At 50.4% G+C, this 16,510-nt stretch overlaps 5 protein-coding genes across 5 annotated transcripts; 4 read left to right on the forward strand and 1 right to left on the reverse strand.

Annotated features, from left to right (window-relative positions):
* Positions 1-1,381: 1,381 nt before the first annotated feature.
* BDV27DRAFT_169054 (DUF1593 domain-containing protein) lies at positions 1,382-2,739 on the forward strand (the record flags this gene model as incomplete). The annotated part of the gene is made up of 3 exons (XM_032074933.1): positions 1,382-1,748; positions 1,818-2,649; positions 2,714-2,739. The coding sequence occupies exons 1-3, from the start codon at positions 1,392-1,394 to the stop codon at positions 2,737-2,739; spliced, it is 1,215 nt and encodes a 404-aa protein (XP_031933586.1). The 5' UTR covers positions 1,382-1,391.
* A 33-nt stretch (positions 2,740-2,772) lies between these two features.
* Positions 2,773-4,986, reverse strand: BDV27DRAFT_119499 (major facilitator superfamily domain-containing protein). The gene has a single exon (XM_032064877.1). It carries the CDS (start codon positions 4,712-4,714, stop codon positions 3,155-3,157), a length of 1,560 nt encoding a protein of 519 aa, XP_031933587.1. The 5' UTR covers positions 4,715-4,986; the 3' UTR covers positions 2,773-3,154.
* A 375-nt stretch (positions 4,987-5,361) lies between these two features.
* BDV27DRAFT_119500 (uncharacterized protein) lies at positions 5,362-6,823 on the forward strand. Its single transcript, XM_032064878.1, has one exon. The coding sequence runs from the start codon at positions 5,596-5,598 to the stop codon at positions 5,923-5,925; it is 330 nt and encodes a 109-aa protein (XP_031933588.1). The 5' UTR covers positions 5,362-5,595; the 3' UTR covers positions 5,926-6,823.
* Positions 6,824-8,017: 1,194 nt separating this feature from the next.
* Positions 8,018-10,986, forward strand: BDV27DRAFT_119501 (putative MFS transporter). Its single transcript, XM_032064879.1, has 3 exons — positions 8,018-8,663; positions 8,723-10,552; positions 10,623-10,986. Exons 1-3 carry the CDS (start codon positions 8,468-8,470, stop codon positions 10,808-10,810), a joined length of 2,214 nt encoding a protein of 737 aa, XP_031933589.1. The 5' UTR covers positions 8,018-8,467; the 3' UTR covers positions 10,811-10,986.
* A 1,048-nt stretch (positions 10,987-12,034) lies between these two features.
* On the forward strand, positions 12,035-16,432 carry BDV27DRAFT_61828 (putative sensor histidine kinase/response regulator). Its single transcript, XM_032077111.1, has 5 exons — positions 12,035-12,561; positions 12,622-12,760; positions 12,823-14,090; positions 14,155-15,875; positions 15,950-16,432. The coding sequence occupies exons 1-5, from the start codon at positions 12,230-12,232 to the stop codon at positions 16,198-16,200; spliced, it is 3,711 nt and encodes a 1,236-aa protein (XP_031933590.1). The 5' UTR covers positions 12,035-12,229; the 3' UTR covers positions 16,201-16,432.
* The last annotated feature ends 78 nt before the right edge of the window (positions 16,433-16,510 follow it).

A 16,510-nucleotide genomic window follows, 5' to 3' on the forward strand; every position in this document is an offset into this window, starting at 1 on the left:
TGCTGGATTTTACCGGAAGCTTTACGATGTGGAGTTGTTATTCAAAGCGTCTGTTCCAGCGGCCAGTAAATCGAGAACAGAATTATAGAGACCTCTTAGAGACACAAAGCCAGAGCCTGGGATACAGGCAGCTGGGGACGATCAAGATTGACTGCTCGTTTATGCCGGATTCGAGCCGTAGAGGCATAAGAGGATATAGACTCATATTAGAGGCTTCCTAAACATTTACGCTATATATTCTCACCAATAGATCCCTATCCCTTAGGGATTGGTGTAGTCTCACTGACGCTGTATTAGGGAGCAGTTTAACTAAGGGTTGGAAGTTTATTTTAAGTGCGGACGAATAGATTAATATAGTGACTTTTGTTTTCACTGAACAATGAAACAGTATTTGACGCCATTTTGCGACTATCTTAGCGCCACAGCTGTTTAATTCTACGTCCTGCTGCCTCAACATCTTTGTATATCCGCCTACGGTTGGTCTTGCTCTAATTTCGGTGCCTGACCAGTCGTGATACTGGCACCGAAAGGCTTCTTTGTCGCTCTACTCAACCACCCCTCATCTTTTTTTTGGGGAGCCCAAATCGACTCCCCAGAGATCTTTCCTTTCTTCCTGTGATTCTTTAAATCCTGCGACTGGCATGGCTATCTTCTACGTTCTTTTCCATCGCTCATCAGCGACTTGCACTTCATCCACAGTCATGCTCCAACACCCTGGGAAGTCACTAACCGAAAAAATATAAATAAATAAACTAAAGCAAGAAAAGGAACTCTTCAAATTCCACAAGTATATTGAGGAAAAGAGAATAAAATAGAATAAAAATAAAATAAATCAAATCAATACTTAACACCCTGCACCACCCAAAACGGCATCTCTTACCCATAACTATACACAAACTACACAGAATATACCTAATGATAATCGCAATATGACGACATCCAAGCCCCTGGAAATCTTCCAAATAGGGTAATCGGAGCCACGAGAGTGCGTAAACCTTCCGCAAGAGAATAGTTTGCCGATCCGTGACGACGGGGATATCATGACATTTCCCCGCATTCTGCACTCCGCATTTTTCCCCGGACCTTTGAATACTGCCGGATATGTCCGAAAAAGGAAGGTTTGGGCTCTTTGGATATTTTCCCGGGGTTGTTTTCTATATACTTACTAGGTAGGAGGTTTCGGGAGAGTGGGGGAGGGATTAAGTGCCGGGGTTGTTTTTTTTTTTTTTTTTTTTCTGGTTTCATGGCTGGGTTGGGGTTTGCGGTGGTTGTATGTACAGTATAAATTGGATGATGTTTCCCCTTGTCTGGAGAGGAGTTTCTATGGTTGTGGTTAAGGGAAGTGGATAAAATTTACTCAGAGATTTGGATCAGTATCCGACTTGGCAGTAATGGCTCTCATAACCCGTCTATTTATATTATACGCATCATGCCTCACTCTCATCTCGGCCATAACATTCAATTCCTTCCCCAATAAACCGCGAGTCTTCGTCCTCTCGGATATCTCCAATGAACCTGATGATTCTGAGTCCCTCGTCCGATATCTCACATACAGCAACCAGTTCCAGACGGAAGGCATCGTGGCCACGACATCAACCTGGCTCAAGAATGAAACCGACCCAGATGCCATGCTCGACATCATCGATGCATATGAGAAGGTTGTCGGCAATCTGAACCACCATGCCCCAGCGGATTCACAATACCCATCCGCAGAACATATGCGGAGTCTAGTCCGTGCAGGGTCTCCGGTATATATTCCCTAGGGTTCCCAGTCCCCCCCTGCCCATTTCACATCAACATTACTAACACGCCGACAGGTCTATGGTATGGCTGCCCTAGCCCCCAATGCCACCTTCAGTGCCGGGGCCGAACTCCTCCTGGACCGCATTCAAGCCACAACAAACAGCAGCTCCCCTCTCTGGGTCCTCGCTTGGGGCGGCACCAACGTCCTCGCGCAAGCCCTCGTCAAACTCCACAAGGACAATTCCCCAAACAAAGCCGCCACCCTCCGAAAGAACCTGCGCATCTATACCATCTCCGACCAAGACGACACAGGTGCCTGGCTCCGCCAGCAGTGGCCAGACTTGTTCTGGATCAACTCCATCCACGGCTGGAACCAGTACTACATGTCCACCTGGGCCGGGATCTCCGGCGACAAATTCTACGGCATCGACAAGGGTGGCCCAAACAGCACACTGGTAGGCAATGCCTGGATCAAGGAGAACATCCAAATCGGGACCTTGGGCGCTGCCTACCCAGACGTGGCATATACCATGGAAGGTGACACCCCGACGTTTCTCTATCTCATTCAGAATGGTCTGGGGGTACCGGAGCACCCCGAGTATGGGTCATGGGGCGGTCGGTATCAGCTGGTCACTCCCAATCAGCATGGGCTAGGGTTCAGACATTACTCGGATGTGCAGGACCAGGTGGTGGGTGTTAATGGGGACACTTTCAAGTCGAATCATGCGACGATTTGGCGGTGGCGGAATGCGTATCAGCATGATTTCGCGGCGCGGATGCGCTGGACCTTGACAGATGATGTGACCAAGGCGAACCACCATCCTCTGGTGAAGGTTAATGGGAGTTCGGGCTTGGAGCCGGTCGATGTTTATGGGGTTGCTGGGTCGGACGTGGTCGTGGATGCTGGTGAGTCGGTGGATCCAGATGGGGATGAGTTGACGTTCAACTGGATTTACTATCCTGAGCCCAGCACCATTAACGGCGCCACTGATGTGAACGTGACGGCTTTTGGGTCGCGTGGTGAAAAGGCCAAGTTGCCGGTTCCCGTTATCAATAGGACCTGTGAGGCAGGCATCGAGCATTGTGATCTGTTCCATTTCATTCTGGAGGTTACGGATTCGGGCTCGCCGCCGTTGACTACCTATCGTCGGATATTGTTGCATGTTGCTGAGTCTGGTGGCAAATAACCAGGTCACGAATTGCTCTAGGTTATAGATGAATGATGTGATGCGACTTGGGTTGCTTTTAAGGAAATGGCATGTTTGTGAATGTAGAATTGGTATCGTGTACCAGCAGTAATACTTATTAAGTAGGGAGTACTCCAAATAGCACCTAACGCCGTCCGATCAAAGATACACCCCAGGTAGGACCATATATATCCGGCAGTTCGCCAGGCAAGTTAAAGTTGGAATTACTTTTTCAAGTCATGGGATGATACACGTTCCAAACCCGCTTCTCCGTCCAAGTTCTCGTTATAGAGCATCTTCGGATTGAACGCCAGCGATCCTCGCGGCACGAAAGTGGATACTAGCACCAGTCCCGATATTATCGTGAATTGCACCGATGCGATATTTTGTATGGCTGCATATATATTGCCCCCGTTCTCAGATCCTCCAGTGTCGCTGTATACGCGGTCAATATAGCTTCCAAGGATTGGCGATGTGATGGCGTAAAGGATAATGTATGTCGAGTACAGGAAAGCCATTACCGCCCCCAGCGCAGAGACATTTTGCGTCTTCGATTCGACTCGTGCCAGCGTGGCTTGGATGTACGCCGCCAACGAGACGTCGCCAGCCGCCCAGCCAAAGGAGATTGGAATAAATGTAGCGGCTGCCATCCAGGCAGCGCTGACCTGCATCGGCGGCCGCCAGAATGGTAGGTACCATGTTATGAGGAGCATGACGGCATCTAACCGGAGCCAGGGTACCGGTGTTGTCACCAAATTCGTGAATAGGATAACGAACAGTGCGCCTAGAAGCTCCCCTAAATTCGACCCACCCACAATAATCTGTGACCAAGCGGCATTACCCAGGTACCGACGGGCAATTGCAGGTGCCACGGCATTTTCCAGGTAGCGGTGAGCATATAACGCAACGGAATACCCTGGAACCAGCCAGATAAACTTGCGCGACGTGAAGATGATCCGAGCACCAGTCCAGATGGACTCAACAAATAGCCAGAACCCGACAGTGACCGCTTTAATGTATGGAGGCTGGCGTTCTAATACCGGTGGATCGTGGCCGCGGAATGTTTCGTCGGTGAGGAAGAACCAGGAGATAGCGGCGAAGGCAAAACAGATCGGGGTGATCAAAAAAGAATAGTTGTTTCCAAAAAATGGTATCAAGGCTAATGCCGTGCAGAACGCGCCACTGGTGCCGGCGACCTCATAGAATATATGCACTAAGGCGTCCAGGTGACGCAGTTTTCTAACATTTCCCCCGACAATATCGCGCGGAATGACACGGCGCATCAGTTCGACCATGCCATAGGCAATTCCCGCCACACAGTAGACTGGGATCATGCCATCGGTATTGTACCGGCCATAGTAATGAAAATCATGGTCGGGGTGGTGATCGCGAAAGCTTGCCGGTACGAATGTACCCCCGGTGCTTGCATCGATGATGAGAAGAAGGGCACTGAAGAGGGCGAATACTAATACTGCGCTAGAGAGCACAAGCCGAGAGGGAAATCTCCGAATGAGCGGGGCGATCAAAATGGAGCCGATACATTGGCAGGCTTGGTTGAGGCCCACCATGAGCCCAACTCTTTGAAAAGTCTTTGCGGGCGTGTTGGTCCGCATCGCATCATAGTCATAGCGGTTCGTCGCAAGGGCCACAATAGAGCCGTTGAAGGCCTCTAGACCGAACTTATATATCATAATACCCACGATGTAGAAGGCCACATTGCGTCTCTCACGGGGGGTGAAAGTGTACCAGCCTTCCCGAACAGCATCGACGAAAAATGGCGCCATAACTTCGGCTGTTCCATGGTACTATGGAGGCATCGCAACTCCCCAGGGAAGATCGCCGGTAGCGACCTGAGACCATCGCGACGATATAAATCATCATGTTGCAGAGGAGCACCTGGGTTCATCTCACCACCCATTGTGGCTGTAATTGTCAAGCGTTGCTGCAACTTGGCAGCAATTCCCGGAACAAATCCGAGGGCAACGTTAGGGCACGTTGCAAGGTGCCAACAGCAGGCAAGGGTGAGATGGCTTAAGATTTAATCATGGCATTATGCATAATAGAATTCAGGCACCGGGCGAGCAAAAAGCAACCAAGCCTTGGCTCCAACCCGTCAAGGAATCGAAACACGCTTTCGGGCCACGTGCTGGGCGATCCAAGAACAGCTAGTCTCATTCCCTCGCAGGCCTGAGCTTTCAGGGGTCCATCCTAGAATCACTCATATCCCCAATCATGTCAAATATACGAGCACGGTTAACTCTAGACTGTTCCTATTGTAAGGTCCGTTGATGGGGCTCCCCATAATCACCTAAGTTCCAACTTCCACCAGACTACCGGCCCGTAGGTCCTACATAAACAATGATATGTACAGCAGGACTAGACCTCATTCACACCATATGATCTATTACTTTCTTAAGGCATATATTCACTCGTTGACTGTGTCCTGGCCTATTCTGAATAGTGTGGGGGTTCTGATCCATGGGTATCATCAGACCCCCTATGAGCCAAATTAGAAACCACTGGGGATATAACATAGCAAAGTCGTGTGGGATTGGAAAGAATAACTACTCTCCTGACTTACAGGCAGCTGCAGTTTGACCAGTATTTCGCCTAGAACCTAAAATAGCTTCGAATTGGGTTTCAATTCCAACGTCGCCAGGTACCGATGTGTTATGTCACCCAGAGCATGTATTGTAACAGCGCGTCCCCAGCCTCGGACATCCTTCTCTTCCCAAATTGTCTGCTCTCCATGGATAGGTTAGATCTCCTGTTCTATTCGTGCTGTGAACTCTTTGATAGATACACCTACATGCTCCCGGAGCAGGCCGTGAAGAAACGACTCAGACCCGGTGAACTGGGGTACAAAAGACACGGACCTCAGTTCGCTACGATTGCGCAACATGACAATGATGAGCTGCGTGCCCTGGAACTGGTTCGCGGGGACATGAATACTCCTGTACCGAAGCTCATACACCAGGGCAACGAGTATTCATGATAGCATTCCATCCAATAGATATTCTTTTAGCCCCGGATCTCAGATTGTGTTGGTCCAGACTCAATATCTTCGAGCGAATTCCGGGGTTCACAGTCTTCGAAGGTAACGCGTGGGAGCAGATCTCCCCTCGCTAAAAAGATGGTATCCAGCTTCTAGTCCAAAATTTCAACAAGGAACTAGCAAAAGTACCCAATGACTCCGGTAGCATTCGTACATTGACGTCTTCAGGCGAGCTTTTCACGATCGGCTTCCTCGCCGGAGACCCTTTCAATCCACCGAGGTGTTTATCGAGGCATACCGAGAAAGAGGCATCTCTTATTAACTAGATAGATCCTCTTAGCAAGCCAAGTGCTATCGCATATAGATTAGAACCTCTCGAACACTGTACTGCATCCAATCTAGATGTTGTTGCTGACTTGATTTACTGGGAAATGGCGACTTTCTTCCTAAATGGTGAGAAAAGTATTCACCGGCCCGATAAGAGACGCTCCTTGACCACCGAGAACTTCGTAGTATTGATACCATCAGCCTTGAAAAGTTAATGCGTGCAACTAATATTCGACGTTAGTTGCTTGCCAGAGAGGTACTAGGAATATATATATGTTTGCGATAATTGTATCCGTTGAAGATATATATTACCAAACACATGCTAGTACATCGTCTTTCTCAAGTCCACTCCGCTTCCGAGGTGTTAGTACTAATCATATCGCCCACAATTCATCGCATTATCTTGCTAGGTAGCGTTCTGGGTCGAATGTTTTCGTTACCACGAGGATGAGCACGAACCCATAGCAGATGATGGTGCCATGTCACGGGATCTGCTGTTCAGGTGGACATTGTCGGGTGGAGCCTCTTTGCATACTAACAGTAAGAGGAATTCGTATTGTCCGAATATCACTTGTGCGATGACGACATAGTCTTGATACCTTATGGCGTTTGGAGCACTAAGTCAAGAAAAACGATGTTGGAAAAGTTTTAGGCGTTGGCTCACGATAAGAATTCTCCTACTAGTTACTTCCTTCGCTTTTCGTGATCCCCCTAATCATAGACCGCTTCTCCCCCACCATGCGAAATATGGTGCTGCAAGATGACGGAATTTGGTAAATTAGCTCAAGATCTACCAGGATGGGGGAAAATCATATGACTCGAGGCAATGCCAATGGCAGCCCGATGATCTCTTTAGCCCTACTTTTCGGTCGAAGTTTGTCTGTGGGATGCATGCGTTATGTGGGGTTGTAACCGTGAGTTGCCCGCGCCGAACACAAACTCGAGGCATATTAAACGACGGTCCCAGTGAAGGCCTTACTAGTTGGTTTCCCATATACAGACCCTTGATTATATTTGATGTTCTGTTTTGTACCTTTTGATTTTATTCTTTCTTCAGAGAACAACAAAAATAAGTGCCAAAAATTTCGCCTTTGCTGTTGATGAATTTGATAGATGTATATGCGAGCGTTTTGCCGACTGTTATATGAGTTAGACATTGTATTAAAAAAAAAAAAAAAAGGAAAGAAAAAGAAAGGAAAGAAAAAAGAAAAAAGGAAAAAAAAAGGAAAAACAAAAAAAGAAAAGAAAAAGAAGTAACGTTAGCCAGCCTCACCTCATTAAAGAAGGTTAGCCATAAAACTAGTAATAATGCATCAGCTTCCTTGGGACGACGCCCACATGTCCCCCCCTCCCAACCCAATGATCCGGCGTTTGCAGTGCGCATGGGTTTTTTTGCCTTCTTCCCCATAAATGGTAAGCCTTTGACTGGCTGAACCACGCCCAATGGTGGAAAGAGAATGTTTCGGAATTACGCCAGCCGAGACCAGAAATGCTTCCCGCATGATATTCCTACAGCATCGCCTGTACTCCATCCTGTACGGTGTGCAGATCTCGAGTTTAAACGGAGATTGTCCTGCTAGCTCTCTACTACTCTGTACCTCCAAAGTACTTCGCCCAACCAGCGAGTGACGGGCGGACCCACGAGTACCGTTGAGGTACCATTCCCGTGCCCACCGCCTTCCCGGAGAGAACTGATATGGCACTACATAGATTATCTGTCGCTTATTTTTTGTTCTGATTAGATTTTAATTACTCCATACTCCTCCTTGGTTTCGCCGTCTTCACTGGCGCGTGACGGCTCACCGACTCTATTTAATCCTTCATCATTTTCCCACTGCCCCGGAGTTCCTTTGTTCTTTTTCTTTCTCAGCTATGGGGTGGCGTTATCCCTGCAGAGTCATCGATTGAGGTCTTATCTCGCGGGTCGTGACCGAATTCCCTGACCTGAGAAAAAGGAGGGAGTGTCGCATGTCCTCGAGTTAGACACTCTTTTTGCCCTTTGGGAATTTTTCATCTATTGTATCACGGGTTCAAAACACTGTACGACATCAGAGCCGCAATCTCGACCCCCTACAGCCAGGCTTCTTCCTGCCTGATTCCGTGACCCTGATACCGGGATATCCTTGGCAGATCAGAGCATTAAATCAGTTGCTGGTCCTACTGATACGTTTTAATTTATCACGAGCATTTAGACATTTGTGTTGCGGCAATAATTATGGCTACAGAAGCAACGGCCTCCCCTGGTGAACACCCAGAGGCTAGTTCCCAAAGACCGTCCTCAGGTCCCTGGTGGAAAAGAGTATTGAAGCCTTCGTCTGCCAACAACCCGGAGGTCAATCAAGACAACATTAACTATCGCTCCAAGTCGACCTTGGGGATTCTCAGTGACAAGCAAACTGATGAAGTACCTGGTATGTTCTCTTATCAACGCATCTCGGCAGCTTGAGAAACCCACTGACAGAGGCTCTAGGAACGGTTCTTCTGCTATCGTCAAACCGCAATGAGCCATTAGGGCTAAGGCACCAGCCCCAGCGGACATCCCGCTCATCCCTCCCATCTCCATATCCCCCGTCGCGTTCATCTTCGCGCACCTCAGCAAAAGCTCGGCCGTCGAAGAAGAAGACCGCGGATGGACAGATCGTCTTAGACCCCCAGCCTGAAGATTCGATGAACGACCCGTTAAACTGGCCGGTCTGGCGTCGAGATGCCGCATTGTTATCGCTGGGATTTTATTGTCTGATGGGAGGTGGAATGACACCGATCCTGGCCGCTGGTTTCACGCAGGTCGCGGATACTTATGACGTGTCCACGCAAAAGGTGGCCTACACCACAGGTCTGTATATGTTGGGTCTCGGAGTGGGATCCGTCATCATGTCGCCCACCGCGATTTTGTACGGAAAAAGGCCGGTCTACCTTCTCGGTGCTACCCTTTTCGTTATCTCAGGCGTCTGGTGTGCCCTATCTCCGAACTACCCCAGCCTTATCGTTGCCCGCGTTTTCCAAGGCATCGCAGTAAGCCCGGTGGAGTGTCTACCCTCTGCGACCATTGCCGAGATTTACTTTCTACACGAACGGGCCTATCGAGTTGGGATTTATACCCTTCTCCTCTTGGGAGGGAAGAATTTAATCCCTTTGGTGAGTGCTGCCATTATCGGCAACTTGGGCTGGCGTTGGGTGTTCTGGATTGTCTCCATTGTGGTGGGAGCTTGCCTGGTCCTGTTGTTTTTCTTTGTCCCGGAAACATTTTGGGATCGTACGCCGCGCCCTCGCGCGCGCAAGCGTCCACATTTATATCGGAGCGTGTCAGACCTGGTCTCTCATGGCATTCGCGGGCGCCCGACGCATGTACAACGACTCGAAGATCATGCCCCGGAGGCTGACACCGAATCCGCGCCACCCAAGAAGTCCAAGAAGGGCCACGTCGGATTCGTAGAGAACCCTGACGCGGAAAGTCATTCGCCCGACGAAAAGGAGGCGGCGGCGGACCATGACCGTGCCTCACTAGCGCCGGATGTCCCAGGCGAGGACCATGTACACTTCGCACACAACTCCGATCCGGAAAAGGCCGACGGGTTTCTACAGCCTCCTACTCCTGCCGCTCCTGGCCCCGAGCGGCCAGCCGATTTGGGAGTTGGCCGCCCCGCCGCCTTATCTCCAGCCCGCAGCGATTCGCTTGATCCTAGCGCACCAATGAATGGATCCATGCACTACACGAATTGGCTGCGGGAGCGACCGCAGATGCCATATTTACACTATCTCCGGGTTTGGAACGGTCGAATCTCCCATGACAATTGGCTGCGAGTGGCCGCGCGCCCGTTTATCCTATTTGCCTACCCAGCCGTGCTGTGGTCGGCAGTTGTTTACGCGCTCTCGGTCGGATGGTTGATTGTTCTGTCAGAGTCCGTCGCAAAAATCTACGAAACGCGGGACTCCTACAACTTCACGGCCTTGCAAGTGGGACTCGTGTACATCTCGCCGTTTATAGGAGGCTTGCTGGGAACCGCTGTGGCCGGGAAGGTATCCGATGTGATTGTCCGATACATGACCCGACGTAACGGTGGCGTCTATGAACCAGAATTTCGGCTGGTGATGGCGATCCCCATCGCCATATCGACGACGATAGGTCTGATGGGATTTGGATGGAGCGCGGAGGAGCGAAATGCGTGGATCGTGCCCACAGTCTTTTTCGGTGTGGTTTCGTTTGGATGCTGCCTGGGTAGCACGACGTCCATCACGTTCTGTGTCGACAGCTATCGCCAATACGCAGGCGAAGCATTGGTGACTCTGAATTGGAGCAAGAGTGAGTTCCCTTACAAAATGATTCCATGTTATCTTTCCCTTGGGTTCTGGCAACTAACAACCGTTTCCAGATGTATTCCACGGGCTGATCTTTTCGTTATTCATTGTCGATTGGCTAAACGCGCAAGGCTCTCAGACCGTGTTCCTAGCCCTGGGTGGGATTCAATTGGGATGCCTTCTATTTACGATCCCCATGTACATTTATGGAAAGCGGCTTCGGATGTGGACCGTCCGGAAACGCCTGATGGAGAAATGGTAGACACTGCTTTCGAGACTGCGAGCGCAATTTTTGATGAGTTATGATTGGACATATATCGGTCATGGACGTTCAAGTACATATGCATTGTTACGTCCCTGAGTCGTCATGATGATGTGCATTATACATGTCGAGCTAGTATATATATAGTATAGAGTGATATCAACTTTATCTGTTTGAAACTGTCTTGGGCAACTCACATGATCTACGATGCGTTTACTTAGTAATTCCGTAGAATCAACCTAGTTGATTGGACGACGTAATGGACTGACTGAACCATGGACACCGCCGCGCATCATTGGGATTCTAGAACGCTTAGTCAGGACCCATGACAGGTGCCCCGCCTGAGGCAGCGATCGAGAGGGACTCGAGGGAGTCAAACAAGAACGAAGCCAAGCGAGGGACTAAACGGGGACTGATCACAGTTGATCAATCAACGGCAAAAACATCAGCCAGTGGGATTGGCAAGCTCGATTGAATTAAATTGAATCGTGCATGCATGACAGACCTTTAATAATAAAGGCGCGGACCTCTCCGAGAGAGCGGAAGGACTAAAGCTGCCAACGCGTCGATCTGGCCGTTCAGTGGTGGCATTTTGGACCGAAAACAGGGTGGCCTGGAACTGCAGGCTCCACTCTTACCCGACGCAGCCTAGTGGCTCCCTGCAGGTGATCCAGTGAGAAAACATGTTGGTCGGATGTCGTTTCATCATCTTCCTCCACTGCCCTGCCTGAGTCCCAATCATCATAATCGTGACTACAATTCCGGGTCTACGCCATCTGAGATCGCATGGGTCTTGAGTTTTCTTCCCCCTTACCGTGCCAATGGTCGCTTACAGGTACCTCCAATCAGCCGGCGTCGTGGGGAACCAAACCGACATCATGCTCGGATTGCCATATAATTTGGCATCCCAAAAGTGGATGATGTCGCCTTGTCTGGCTGGCCCTTGTCATTTGTGCGATCGTCCATCGCCACTGACCCAGTAAATCTTTCAATATGAGGCAACAGGCGCCCCTTCCTTTTGGAAGTCTTTGCTCCCTTACCGTGGGATTGTACCCTCAAGCCACGACGCTTGCTCCATCTACTGCCCGCCTCTTGGCACATGCCGCGGCCTGCATATTAAACCGGTTTCCTGTCTGGGACATTATTCATAAAACTCATTTCAGACCCCCGGTTTCAGCCCTTGTTTACACTTTTTTTTTTTTTTTTTTTCCTTCTAGTTCTTTCCGCCTTTTCCCCTCCCATCCTCACGGTCTTCAGTCTTTTAGGCTCTATTCTTGCGCCACACCCAATTCAACCGACAACAGTTCCGTCCTAAGGGAAGGGACTGACGATGGAGCGCGACTGAAGCAATTAAACGATTAAACCTATTTACGTGTTTTCACCCCTCTCGTTCCGGCCGTTATCTCGTTCCCGGCAACCATGGAGTCCAACCACAGGAGCGATGACCACAATACCGGCCGCCGAGTTCGTGAGCTCTATCGCTACTTTCAACCGGAACGAGTCCTCAGTGGAAACCGGGCCTCCAGCAGCAATAGCTCGCCTTTCTTGGCCTCGGCTCCAATCCAGGATTCGTCTCTCGCTACTCCTCCGTCGCCGTCGATCTCTTCGCAACCACCGTTACCGTGCCCCGTCGGCGCAGCATCTACGGTCGTGCCCGAGGAGGCCCTGGTCCTGGGCAATCCTAATACGACGTTGACATCCTTCGCGCAGCTGGGAGCGTTGCGCCTTGATGTCGAGCGTGTGCTGATTAGGTAGGTGCGACTTTTTCCTTCCTTGACTGAGCTGCCGTTGTTAATCATTGTGCTGTCTAGTGTCTCGGATCGCAACTCACAATTCATCCTCGCACAGTCAACGCGGTCGTCCACTACACCAAGCAAGCATGATGTGCCAGGAGAGGGGATCTGGAATGGCTGTAGCACCATTTCAGCCGAGACATGGAAGATGTGTGCGGTATGTCTCATTGGCTGGGAACACTTTTTTTTCATTCACTAATTAGACCGTTTCTCGTGTAGGCTACAGTAGCCCTCGGTCCTTCGAAAAGAGAGGAGGGCCAGTGCAAGTTTTTGGTCATTGACGATCTAAGCCAACATGACGAATACAAGAGCCTTTCCTTTGTGCGCGAGAAGCCCAACTTTCGATTCTACGCAGGAACACCTTTGACAACGGAGACCAATATCAATATTGGCTGTCTCTTTGTTCTAGATACTAAACCCCATGATGGGCTGACCGACACCGACAAGGAGACGATGAAAACCTTGAGTATGCTTATCATGGACTATTTGCGGGTGAGCCGTCAAGCTTCTGAAGGGAGACGTGCAACTCGGCTATCTCGGGGTCTCAGCTGTTTTGTGGAGGGTAGTTCCAGCCTTGTGGATACATCACATCCTTCGTATGCGGGAAGCTTCGCCGCGGTACCGGGCACGCCCCAATCTTCTAATCTGAGGGCGAATCACCTCTCGGTGGGTTCACTCAACAGTTTCGAGCTCCCTTCGCGGCGATCCCAGAGCAGTGATGCCCGTTCGATCAGTTCCATGTCAGAGGGTCGAGGCGATTCCGGCTTGTCGCCACTTCCGGATTGGTGGTCGGGTAATCGGGGGAATCAGCGGCTGGAGGAAGCCCATGGTAACTCCTGGGCCTTTAAGCGGGCGGCAAATTTGCTGCGTGAGAGTCTTGAGCTCGGTGGTGACGGCGGTGTCATTTTCTTGGAGGCAAGTAATACGCCAATGCTCGATATGGAGAGTGGCAGCGACTGTTCCGCGGAAAACAGCTCGCCGGCGCCCGTATTGGCTATCTCAACAAACGACGATCCGTTCGCGCCGGGACCAGGTAGCTCCAATCTCTACCCAGCATCGAATTTCGATAGCAGTTTCCTGCATCAGCTGCTCCGGCGCTATTCGAAAGGAAAGCTGTGGTCCTTCCACCGAGATGGGTTGGTGTCCAGCTCCGACGACGAAAAGCCTTCCCGGAGTCGTTCTCGAGCCACCAAGGGCCCCGAATTAGGCAGGGGTACGGGAAAGAAGTGGAAGTCTCTGGAAAACTCCATGCTGAACCTCTACTTCCCCAACGCAACCCAGGTTCTCTTCGTGCCTTTATGGAACGCCGCCAATTCCCAATGGTTTGCTGGTTGCTTTTGTTGGAATACGATCGAAACCCGCGTCTTCAACTCGTCCGTGGAGCTGAGCTCTGTCCTTGGCTTTGGATCTTCGATCATGGCAGAGTACAGCCGGGTCGAATCGCTTATTTCTGACCGTCAGAAGGGGGACTTCATCGGCAGTATTTCGTAAGTACATCCACAATATCTTTAGTCTCGTAGGTCGGCTATTGATCGGTATTTCTTAAAACAGGCATGAATTACGCAGTCCCCTGCATGGTATCTTGGCAGCGGCTGAGTTTCTGGGCGGGACAAAACTGGATGACTTTCAGGGTTCGCTCCTGGAAACCATCGATGCATGCGGCCGGACCTTACTGGACACGATGAACCAGGTCCTAGATTATAGTAAGATTGTCTCTTTGGAGAAGTCATGGCGCCATATCACGCGGGACAAAACAGTACCATCCGACTACCGGGCGCTCGATCGGCTCTCAGCCCATTTGGACACGTATGTATCGACAGACCTAGCCCTTTTGACAGAGGAAGTGGTGGAAGGCGTGTGCCTGGGGCATGCGTACGGCCAGAAGTCCACTATCTCATCCGGCCAGCCTGTTGTGGTTTCGCCGACGGAGGACTCAAGCGACAAAAGCAGCCTCTCCCAACCCCGGCCTGAAGTGGATGTCGTCGTGAACATCGCACAGAACGATTGGGTCTATCAGACCCAACCAGGAGCTCTGCGGCGCATTATCATGAATGTGTTCGGTAACGCCATGAAATATACAGATTCAGGTCGGGTGTCTGTGCGACTGGAGGTGACCGAGGCTGAGGGTCGTTGTCGCCGGTCAGGCATAGAAGAGTTGGTGACCCTTGTTGTTTCGGATACCGGAAAAGGAATTTCGGAGGAGTTTTTGCGCGGGCGCCTGTACACTCCGTTCGCACAGGAGGATACGTTGGCCGTGGGAACTGGTCTAGGGCTATCTATTGTCCGGAGTCTTGTGAAATCGTTGAATGGTCGCATCGATGTGAATAGCACGCCTGGTGAGGGGACCACTGTAAAGGTCACCCTGCCTCTCTTGCGACCGGATGTCGAGGATATCGCCGAGGACCCGCTAACCCCGCGGTCACCATCCGTAAAGGAAAAGGACAGCCCCACCGAGAGCCGCCTTTTACGAGATCACCATGCCGGTCGACGGGTTGCCATCGCCGGTGTGGAGCCAGATGAGATAGCAGGCCATCCTTGGTGGTCTATTATCAGTTGTTATCTGACCGAGTGGTACGGCCTCGAGCTGGTCTCCTCGTCGTCTCGGGCCCCTGTTGACATCGTTCTTGCCGATGGAGCCACTTCAGCTGCGGATCTGAAGAAGCAGTTTGTAACCAGAGTTCCAGCTCTTGTCCTTCTTTGTGACAAATCTGTCGACCGAGCAACCAAGCTAAAAGAGTGCTCTTCTCTCGCCAGCATAGTCAATATTATTCGTCCGCCATGCGGCCCACACAAACTTGCCCGAAGCATCCGGAAGTGTTTTGATTCACACGCTGACAGCATCCCGACCACGAAGTCCATTGTCCTCCCAGAACGTCCCAAGTTCGTACCCGACGGCAAAGGCGGCTTTGAGTCCGAGTTCTCCGATGATGTGGCAGATTTAACACCAGGCGCCGCGAGCAGTTCGGGCGCATCATCGTCCCTTGAATCAGCACATTCCCCCACACACAGTGAAATTCCAGAAGTCCTTCCTACCATAATGTCTCCTTCTTCGTCAGTACGGGATCCATCGCCGCCCAAAATCAAGGACCTCGATCCCAAGCCCCAGCGCCTCGCACGTGTCCTGGTCGTGGACGACAACTCTATCAACCTCAATCTCATGCTGACTTTCATGAAAAAACGCAACCTGGCTACGCTGGACTCTGCTGAAAACGGTAAAGTAGCAGTTGATGCTGTTGAAAGGCTTCAACAAGGCTATGACCTGATTTTTATGGGTAAGTTGTGTTTGCCCGTTAATTACCATTTTCCTTGGTTGGGCAATTAGACAAATTCTAACCAAAACGAATAGATATCTCGATGCCCGTCATGAACGGCTTTGAAGCTACGAGGGCTATCCGAGCCATTGAGAAAGAACGCGACTGTTGTACTCCTGCGACGATCATCGCCCTGACTGGGCTCAGCAGCTCTCGCGATGAGTCGGAAGCCCTTACTTCCGGCGTCGATCTGTTCCTCACAAAACCAGTGTCTTTCAAGGAGGTCTCGCGACTCCTGGAAGAATGGGCAGACAAAGGCCTAGCAGACCGTTGTTTGTCATCATGATTTACTTAGACCGGCGGAGACTGCCGAGTTTGGATTGAAATCATGCGTTGCATTTGTTTTGCATCTATCATGGGCGGCTGCTTGATTGTTTTTGATTATTTCATTGGATGTGGATATGTTCTTAGATCTGTCACGAGTGATACCCTTGCATGATGATAATACACGAATCATACGTTCTTGCGCAGTTGGTATTCGTTTTTGTAGGCATCTTGGAGCGGTGTTTTATTCTTCGTCCTGTCCTGGCATATATTTTCATATAAAATTTTAGAATATATATATTTTTTGTCTGTTTCGTCTTAACGCCGCATTC

This window comes from Aspergillus caelatus (genome assembly GCF_009193585.1).
Source record: "Aspergillus caelatus strain CBS 763.97 unplaced genomic scaffold BDV27scaffold_3, whole genome shotgun sequence".
NCBI classification, from domain to species: domain Eukaryota; kingdom Fungi; phylum Ascomycota; class Eurotiomycetes; order Eurotiales; family Aspergillaceae; genus Aspergillus; species Aspergillus caelatus.

Bases quoted from the DNA above. Each gene is read 5' to 3' on its own strand.
- BDV27DRAFT_119499 (XM_032064877.1), bottom strand. From the start codon at position 4,714: ATGGCGCCATTTTTCGTCGATGCTGTTCGGGAAGGCTGGTACACTTTC.
- BDV27DRAFT_119500 (XM_032064878.1), top strand. From the start codon at position 5,596: ATGTGTTATGTCACCCAGAGCATGTATTGTAACAGCGCGTCCCCAGCC.
- BDV27DRAFT_119501 (XM_032064879.1), top strand. From the start codon at position 8,468: ATGGCTACAGAAGCAACGGCCTCCCCTGGTGAACACCCAGAGGCTAGT. The intron at 8,664-8,722 runs GTATGTTCTCTT...CAGAGGCTCTAG, and splicing joins GCAAACTGATGAAGTACCTG to GAACGGTTCTTCTGCTATCG. The intron at 10,553-10,622 runs GTGAGTTCCCTT...AACCGTTTCCAG, and splicing joins GACTCTGAATTGGAGCAAGA to ATGTATTCCACGGGCTGATC.
- BDV27DRAFT_61828 (XM_032077111.1), top strand. From the start codon at position 12,230: ATGGAGTCCAACCACAGGAGCGATGACCACAATACCGGCCGCCGAGTT. The intron at 12,761-12,822 runs GTATGTCTCATT...TTTCTCGTGTAG, and splicing joins AGACATGGAAGATGTGTGCG to GCTACAGTAGCCCTCGGTCC. The intron at 15,876-15,949 runs GTAAGTTGTGTT...CAAAACGAATAG, and splicing joins CTATGACCTGATTTTTATGG to ATATCTCGATGCCCGTCATG.